Source organism: Olea europaea, chromosome 23, assembly GCF_002742605.1.
Source record: "Olea europaea var. sylvestris chromosome 23, O_europaea_v1, whole genome shotgun sequence".
Taxonomy (NCBI): domain Eukaryota; kingdom Viridiplantae; phylum Streptophyta; class Magnoliopsida; order Lamiales; family Oleaceae; genus Olea; species Olea europaea.
The window spans coordinates 348,764-358,342 of NC_036259.1; the positions used below are offsets into that span (position 1 = coordinate 348,764).

Sequence of the window (9,579 nt, forward strand, 5' to 3'; positions counted from 1 at the left end):
GAAAATCAAACAAATCGATATGACAATATTAATAAATTGTGAATCAAAGGGGAAAAGAGAATATTGGCGGGGACAGTTGAGCTCAAACAATTTGAAATATTATTAAGCAACGGCGACCTTAGCACTAGATAACATTAGAAGTGAAATACAATTACTCTTGCCCATGGAGGCCTGGAAAGTAGTAGCAAAGAAAGCAAAGCGTTTCTCGTCTCAAAGTCAAACTTGACTGCCCCTTGTTTTGCATTGATTTCACTCCCGGCAAGAGAAGACCCGTCTGAGCGATCTTGGCTACCGGTGTGACAGGTCTGTCTAGTATAATAGATCGCTATCAAGCAGCAATGTCTCCTTCCTATCTTCTTGATTAAGGGCATTTTCAATGAGAACTCCAAATCACAAAATTGCACCATTTTTTGGTGCAAAGTTGCTCCAATGCAACACTATACTTTGCACCATTTTGGTGCAAAATGGTGTAAAGTGGTGAAAGTCCATTTTACCATTTTCTTCTTCTTTTCCAAATAATTGATGAATGGTAGTTGTGTCATTTGTGCTATATATTTTTTGATACCATAAATTATTATTATTATTATTATTATTATTATTTGCATTCAAAATAAATTTTAAATGTAAGAAATAATAATTAATTAATTAATTAAAAGAAGAAAAAAAATTAAAATACAACAAACACGATTATTTATTCAAGTTAACACAAAATATATTAAACAACGACATACATATGATAATCTAATTTTATTTAAACAAAACGATATATAAAATTTGAAATACATTAATCAATCATTTGTGGAAAAAAACATATGAATTCCAAGAATTAAATTGCAAAATTTTGTGACTTTGTAATATCGTAATATCCAAATTCAAAATGCATTGTACTATTTTCTGATGACATGATTTACGATTTTCGTTGTTGTAGTATTTTTATTAATTGTACTATATTTTTTATATTTATTAATGAATTTAATCTTTTCTGTAATTATTTATTTAGTAATTTATGCATTTATATAATAATTAAATAAATAATATTTCAAATAAATAAATTATAAAAATAATGAAAGGGAAGAAAATGGCTAAACACTGTTCACTTGGTGAAACTTTTGATATAATGGTTATAGACAAATTTTAGTTTGGTGCAGCGCTGGAGATGGCCTAAAGCCTTGCTAATGCAGATCAAGAATAAAAAATCTGGTATGAGCCATAATACAAGAGCTCTCGGTTGAATATTGTAGAAATGAAAGAGTTTTTGCTAGTCAAGCTTTAAGAGAAGAAATATGGCAAGTAGTCTACAACTATCATTGCTTTGTTGCCGGCTTTCATAGTAAATAAAAGAGGATGCTTTCTGATATTGATAAGTTCTTAATCAATGCATGCCCCCTTTCCACATTACTTAGTGCTTATTTGGTAGGGATTTTGTTAATTGATTTTTTTACCGTTGGAGATAAAGTGGGTCCTACCTATGAGAGAAGAATTAAAAAATGACGGTTGAAATAGTGAAATAACGGTAAAAAAATTGAGATTAATTGAATTAAAATCTCTATCAAAGATGCTCTTAATCAATTCGAGTTGGAATCAACTTTTAATCGGTTGGACAAGAAGAAAGCAAAGCGTACGTCAATCACGTGCCAACTGTTATACATTTTATAGCACTTAGGGATTTTTTGATTTTGAGAATAAAGTACATGAACCTACAACAAACCTCTTTCACTAACGTTACAATGTCATCTACAATTGAAGCATTGGGGTGGTACCATAATCCAAATAATCAAAAGAAATTCTATTTCTAACCCTATTTTGATAGGATTCTATCGAGTGAATCAAATCAAGCACAATACTATTTTGCTACAATGAATATAAAATGAACAAAAAGTTACAATGTCAATAAAAATAAAAGAGGGTTTGTCGAAAAACATTTTTTACTATCAACTAAGCTTAAAGCATCACACATTGCAATCTCTCTTGTATCTACAATTGTAATTGTTAACCTTTTAAATTCAATGTGTTACAAACTTGAAATGATAGATGTAGCAAGAAGGAAAGTGATCCGATTGCACAATTTCAATGGTGAGGAGGAAGCATGGGCAACTTACAAGCTTTTACAAGTCTAGATGGGTTAATGCAAAGCCTATACATTAAAAAAACGTAAAGCGTGATTAGACAATAAGATCAAACTTCGTGCAATAATAAAGCTAAGTGAGCTTTTTAGAACACTGTCAAAAAGTATTCCTAATAAGTTTGGAGTGGACTACGGAAATAATGTTTCAGCACTCCGCTTAATATGTCAATGCCCACTGAAGAAACGAAGAAATGTACTAAGATTTCGAGTGGGAGTAACATCACTATAAGGTTTAATGTCTAAATTAAGTATCTAAATGTGTCCAAAACTTTATTAAAAGACATATCATATCCAAGAGGAAGAAAATATAATAATAATCAGTAATTCTTGAAACACAATTTATTTCATTATTTGACATCAACAAACCCTGCATGATTTTAACATCTTCATATACATTCAGTTTTGAATTACTCTCTAACTCACCTTATACAGTATTCAAACTAAAACTACAACAGCAAAACCAGGTAGAGAAGACGATACATTTATACCAAGCATATTTTTTGACTTTTGGCCTATAAATACACGAAAGAATAAGACATAAAAAAGGAAAATAAAATAAAAATTCAGGGCTCGTCTGGTCCATCGTCCTCTTCTGGTTCATTCTCTTGTAACATGTTCATGAGCATCGTAATTTGGTCTTGCAGCATAGCATTTGTTCTCTCTACATCAGTGCGCTTGCTTCGTTCTTCCAGTAGCTGTAGTTGAAGATGCTCTAAGACTCGAGCATCCTCTTCTAATTGTTCGTTCAGGCCATCGACTTCCCTATCCTGCATAGATTATCTATAATTAATTAATATCTTTCGATTCAATCATATCAGATAATAGGAGCCAGATGGCATAGGCACCTTTCGATTTATTTCCTGTACTGCAATCCTTCGCATACTCTCGACAACGTCCACATTCACGAGCTTTCGCTTCTTCCCAATCAGCCACCCTTTTGGATAGCTTGCGGATTCAAAGTCTGGAGGTGGAAGTAAGGATTCAGCTGAAGGCCGTCGTCCGCTTGCTGGTTCCAGTGGTTCAAATAAAGCCTTCCGTTTCTCAGAAAGAACAGAAACGCTGTTCGATTCTTGTGGCTTTTCTTCCATGATAGAATCTTCTTGTTTTTCCATTGCTTTATCAGCACCGGAATCATTTTCTGCACCGTCTAAATTCTTCGCACTCGATGCTGGAAGAATTGACCACCAAGTATGAACCATGCAGGAAAAAAAAGAAAAGAATAAACCATACCCGAAAGCTCACTGGTACATGAACTTTATTGTAAGTTAAATCATTGTCTGATAGTAGGTAAATATAAGTTTTTGATTATTTTCCTTTCCGAACAATCATTAAACGAAGCTTTCTTGAAAGACAATTTTGTCACTTGTCACATAGATGCTAAAGTACACTTTGCTTTGGAGGCACTCAATCTTATGTTAAAACTTATATGATATATGACTAAAATACGTTTAAACTTATAAAGATGGTATGAGACATAACTAGCACATCCATTTCCACTGTGCTACATGTAGTAAATACGTCCAATCAGATGCGTGTGACACGTAACCCGCATAATGATGTGGAGAAGTACATTAAGGCTACAGCTGTCTAAGATACTAGAAGTAGAATAGTCTGACACATTAGGGATACTCGGAGGAGTCTGAGCGAACCTAACCTCAGAAGAAGTCTCCACAAAAGCATCCGGCCTGACCAAAGTCGATGTGTTCAACGAGCTCCCAAAATGCGGGAGAAGCTTTCCGATAAAACATAGGAAGTAAGAAAAGCCATAACTACATAACCAACTACCACTCCATAGACTGAGAAAACGCAAGCACACACTACCAAAATTGTTTACTAGATTTCAATAAACTTAACCCTACCAACTTAACTACAATTTTGCAGGGCCGGCACTAAAAATTTTGAGACCCTAGCGATTAGTTATTACGAGGCCCTTATATTTATTTTTTTACAACTGTACCAACATAAAAAATTTAAATAAACAACATACTTATATTTAAATGAAGAGTTATGGAAATGTTTTACATATAAAAATAATTAAACTAAACAGGTAAAAAAAAAATAAATAAATTTGGGGCCTAGCTAATTGGACTGCCTGAATGTTGAATATAAAAAGTGAAAACCTCATTCCGGCAAGAAATGATCTATATCAACAACCAATAGATTCTGAATCTACATATTCATACATATTCATTATAAAGACGGGAAAGTATTATCATTGTTATGATTGTCGTCATAATCACGACATGTTACTTTTCATGTGAAAAAAGTAAACTAATCGAAATATCCGCTAGAGTACCTTAAGTTGCACACAAAAGAGTTGTGAGAAACAATCAAGGACATTGGTCCAAATGAGTAATCTACAAAATAATTGTGGGACCATGTTATGAAATTGAAATGACTTAAATTGAATATCTACTACGAAAACTTTGGTTACGACATTATTTCCTCGGCCCCTTTGTGACCCGCTAAATTGTCAGCGAGTTAAATAAAAATTTACACCCAATGTAGGTACATTAGGAAAAAGATAGAAACAAATTTCAATCAAGCAGTCATCAATTTGCAGAGCAGTAGGTATATATTGAAAAAATTAAAGAAGATGGCTCCACCATAACAACTATTTCAGCAAATCAATAAATCACATTCATTAGGAAGAAAAATGGTATACTAATCCATTTACATTTGTTGGATGTTTGGCCAAGTTTAAATAATTATAAGTAAATAAGTACATTTCCTGGTTTGTCAAAATTGCAAATAAGTTAATTATTTCGAAAGTAATCTCTATCTTACTTTGAAAATAAGTGCGAAACATGTTAATAAACAAAATTCACTTAAAAGTGTGACTTGCTTATAAGTCTCCAACTACCGCCAACAAATTTCAATTAATTAATCAATAAATAACGACATTTCAAAAGGGAGATCTTGATTTTGAAGACGGAAAACAACATTTTACTCGAAAAGTTAATCTGCATAATTATTGAACGAATCATTATTTTCTTAACAAAAGGTCAAGATTACTCAAGATTCAAATAGCTGGTAATCAGTTCTAACCATAGTTAGCTAATGAATTAACCTTCGAGCAAACCCATACAAGATTTCGAGAAGATTTCTTCTCTAAAAACTGCAGTATGCATGTAATTAAAAAAAAAAAAAAAATTTAAGATTATTACTTGTAAGTTTCAATTGAATTTCCCCATAAAAAAGCTATAATTGAATTTCACATAAAATCCACTTAATAAAATCATTCCATCAGTAACATCAAATTGAGCAAAAATTGTTAGAATATAAGAAAAAAATATTCAACCCACTTGCTGTTAATTGGAATATATATAAACAAACCTGATCTTCTCCTGGATTTCCAAAAAACTGGAGTAGATGAAACTGGAGAGAACCCATTTAAGCTCCCTTCTTCTTCTACTTTCTTCTTTACTTCTTCCATAAATCCACCTGTTAAATTGGATTAATTGAAAAATTCTTGCTCTTCGTTATATATTCTAAGAGAAAATATATGTATTTCTTGCCTTATTTTTCTCCTAACCGGTTAATATTTCCTCCTCGTACTTGTAGAAGCTAATTTTCACAGTTCCCAAGATAGAATAAAAAAATAGAGAGAGGAGAATCCAAGAAAATAAGGTGACGGAATCGTCGAGAATGGATGAACGGTTGAGATTTGTTGTTTTGGTAGTTGATTGTTGTTGCTTAGTTTCGTGTGCCAATGCAATGGGTCCCACTTATTAAAATTTGTTCATTTTTCTTGGTTAATTATACTAGAGGTCACTGAACTTTCGTCTTAGTAACGATTCGATCACTGAGCTTTAATTTAAAGCAAATGAGTTACAAAACTGTTACCCGATTCATATATAAGAAAGTGTAAGGCTCTATTTGGTACTGATTTAAATAAAATTTTAATTTAAGTCAAAATCAAACGATTAATTTTAACAATATATTTTATGGACCCCATAACTTTTCAATCACACAATTTCAATTTTTTTTTATTAAAGTCTACTAATAATTTAATTTTAATCCCTATCATACAGGGGCTAATAATAGCCGTGAGGGTGGAATCGTACATTGATTAATTCAAATTGAAGCTTGATGATCTAATTATAACTTAGACAAAAGTTGGGTGACCTCTAGCATTCAAAAGTTAGATGAGATTGTTGTATTTTATGTAAATTCATGAACTTTTTTGGACTATTTTGTAACTGAAGGGATTGTTTAATGCATATTGGCACATACATTAAGGTTAAACTGAGTGTACAGAAGAACAAATCACAGAAAGGCTACAGAAGTCTCACATGGAGGTGGGTTCCATGTGATTATTTTATTGCCCAAAAAAACCCACCCACCCTCATATTGTGTCTTTTCTATAAGTGTTCTGTGAGGAAAAATTCTATAAACCTAGCAAAGTCCCATACATTAAGATGCTTGCTTGTTTTGTGGAATATCTCTTAATCTTTCATGTTGCGTAAAACCCTTCTAAATATTCCAAACGTTGCCGAATATGATACTTTCATTATTTTCTTGATAAAATGATGGATTTATCCTCATCTCTTAATTAAAAAAATAAAAGAAGATAAAGAATAAAGATTATTTGCATCTATAATTTTAATTTTTTTTAAAGTACAAACGAATCCTAATTAAAATAATTATTTTAGAAAAAAAATTAAAAACATTACTCTTCTTCAAATTTCATCCCACCACCACTTATTATTTATTATTGTTATTCTATTATCGTAAACTCTTATATGCTCCTATTTGGTAGATGTTAAAACTAGATTTTTAGTAAATTTTAATAAAAATCGATGAATTGTGTGATTAAAAAGTTATGAATCGACTTAAATTAATGGTTGATTTTGACTTGAATTAAAACTCAGACTTTAATTATACCAAATAGGGGCATAAAAAAACAATAAATTGTTATTATCATATCCACACTCTTCTTTTGTACACTTCGTAACAATGTAGTGATAGATTAGAAAGAAAAAAACAGTATACATGTCCTACCGTGACAACATCGATCCCGACCTCGACCTTAAAGGTATTAACTTTTAAGTCCTCAATCCAAATAACGAAGGTCCATCCAACGACATTTTCGAGTTATCTCATGTTGACAAGGTTGATCGCCTCCATTAGCTCCTCGATTTGAGCATCAACGTCAATGCTTGTGTCAATGGGATTCCGTTGCTTTATATTATGCCTTCTAGACAACCATTTAGATGTCATCTGCATGATCCTCAAAAGCAGTGCTATCTGCTTCAAGCAAACTTTCGATGAAGATTGTTGCCACTACGTTGCCCTTAATTTGTAAGTGCAATTTTTTTTAAATGATTTCGAGTCTCGGTCGTCGCCTCTCAGACCATTGCGAGCCTTCTTGAGGGGTACCTTCTTGGCTTGCAAAGATAATTCGGCCTATTTGAATCAATTGAATACCCAATTGCCAACTCATCTTTTTTCGATTTTTTATTTTATTTTAATGTTATTAATCTATGTAATTCATTCCAATTCTATTTTTATTGGTTCAATGACAATTTTAGATTAGCCTCGAGACTTTTCCCATTGTTTTGATGATGTTAGTCACTCTGACTACATGGAAAAAAATGAAAGCTCAACACTTTAAAAGAGTTGGAACTGGTGAATGTTTTAAATTATTTTAAGAGGAAATTGCAAGAAATAGCCATTTTCACATGGTCATTTGCAAAAATATCCAAAATTTCTTCAATGCCAATTTTGCAATAATTTAGACCAAAATACCCTTGTTAACATTTCTAATTCCACATTGAAGATAAAAATTTTCATACAATTTAAAATTCTGTTGGCCAATAAGAATTTGACACATAACCTATACTATTAATTTGAGAAAGCACCATGTCAATTCATACATTAAATGTCCACTTCACCCTATGTTGAGAACAACACTTTAAATGCCGAGAAATAATAAAATGTATAGAACTCTAGGAAATGGAATGAAATTTTGTTCTATATACATGAATTATCAAGAGTTGAAATAAAGGGGGTCCAGATGTCGATAACGACTTTCCAAATGATGAAAACATCATGAAATGTCAAGAACAAATTCGAACTATTTGGCGGAATGGCAAGATGACAATGCGATTTAAAAAAGACTTACAACAAACCTTAGACGTAGAAGTTTTCGAATACGATTTTAACGAAAGGTGTGTTATAAATCCATGCTGGTAATAAATACAACTTCACTATTCACATGACAAGCACAATGTCTACAACCTATATTGTCAAATAAATGTCAATCAATTGTAAATACATGGAGTGGGAGTAGGTGTTTAGTTTTGTAATGCAATTACACCTCATTAATAACGCTTTACACATCTATATAAGCATGTATATGAGTTGAAAGACAATGTTCAAATATAATTCTTCATAAGAAATTTCTAGTAGGAAGAGCTTCTTTTAACTTTTCTTCTTCAACTGAAGAAACACCTCGTACCGATATTGCTGTGAACACCTCCCTGCCCGAGTCTTCTGGCGTGCTGTTGCAGGCACCGAAAAATAATAAAACCTAAAGTTCCAAAAAATTATATGTAGTGGTAGAAGTAAGGATCGTTCCCACAAAGAGTGATTAGCCTAATTTTATGCAATGTTAACAATAACCGGGAGGGGGGGGGGTTTGCTTGTGATGAAATCAATTCTAACTAAAAGCAATGCAAATTAATAAATTGGATTAAATCAATAGAACGAACCTGAGTCTAAGTCAACATCCACCGTTGGAGATTTACAATTGGTCATTGATCCACAAATAATTATTAATTCATACTTCTAGTATTCATCGTTGGAAAATAATTTCCTATTCGAAACAATTTCCTATATCTCCTTACTTTTAATTAATTAGAAATAAGCGATCTAATTAATCCTCATTACAAAACAATCCTAGATAAGCGCGAGAATTTAATTTAATAATAGCTTTCCGAATTAGAGAAATCAATGAACTAGATAACACAAGTCAAGCGTTTGCATTTAACCTAGATAAATATTCTTCCTAAGATTTAATAATTTCCCAAAGCAGCAAATTACTAATCCTAGTTGCTTCACAAGTTAAACTAATCAAACAATTACGGATTTGATATTTAACTTAGCTATAGATTGAAACGCATGATAAACCAATGGATCATTTTAGTAATCAAACATAACAACCATGAAATCAAGCATAGAAGAATATTCAATACTGAAAATATAAATTAAACGATGAAAATTAGGTAGATCTCACAATTGAAAACGATTCCAAGGCTTCAATATCCTTCGACCAAGAGATGAAATTTAGCAATACATCAATAATCTTGAGGACAAAGAGAGAAAAATAGGGTTGGGGGCGTTCACTAGGTTTTGGAGGAGATTTGGGGTATATATATCATGTACAAGATTTGTTTCCATAAGAATTTCAATCAGAAAAAGAAACCAAATTTTTCTCGCCGCGATTGACC

General features: G+C 32.0%; 1 protein-coding gene across 2 annotated transcripts; it reads right to left on the bottom strand.

Moving 5' to 3' along the window:
• Positions 1-2,449: 2,449 nt before the first annotated feature.
• LOC111372049 (protein HEADING DATE REPRESSOR 1-like) lies at positions 2,450-5,778 on the bottom strand. 2 transcript variants are annotated; one of them, XM_022994202.1, is made up of 4 exons: positions 5,644-5,778; positions 5,462-5,569; positions 2,971-3,293; positions 2,450-2,892 (listed from the first exon to the last, which is right to left on the bottom strand). In XM_022994202.1, the coding sequence occupies exons 2-4, from the start codon at positions 5,559-5,561 to the stop codon at positions 2,689-2,691; spliced, it is 627 nt and encodes a 208-aa protein (XP_022849970.1). In that variant the 5' UTR covers positions 5,562-5,569; positions 5,644-5,778; the 3' UTR covers positions 2,450-2,688. The 2 variants fall into 2 exon arrangements, with proteins under 2 accessions (XP_022849970.1, XP_022849971.1); XM_022994203.1 differs by having other exon boundaries at positions 5,462-5,754.
• Between the last annotated feature and the right edge of the window lie 3,801 nt (positions 5,779-9,579).

Bases quoted from the DNA above. Each gene is read 5' to 3' on its own strand.
- LOC111372049 (XM_022994202.1), bottom strand. From the start codon at position 5,561: ATGGAAGAAGTAAAGAAGAAAGTAGAAGAAGAAGGGAGCTTAAATGGG. The intron at 3,294-5,461 runs GTTTGTTTATAT...CAATTCTTCCAG, and splicing joins GAAATCCAGGAGAAGATCAG to CATCGAGTGCGAAGAATTTA. The intron at 2,893-2,970 runs GTGCCTATGCCA...TAATCTATGCAG, and splicing joins TACAGGAAATAAATCGAAAG to GATAGGGAAGTCGATGGCCT.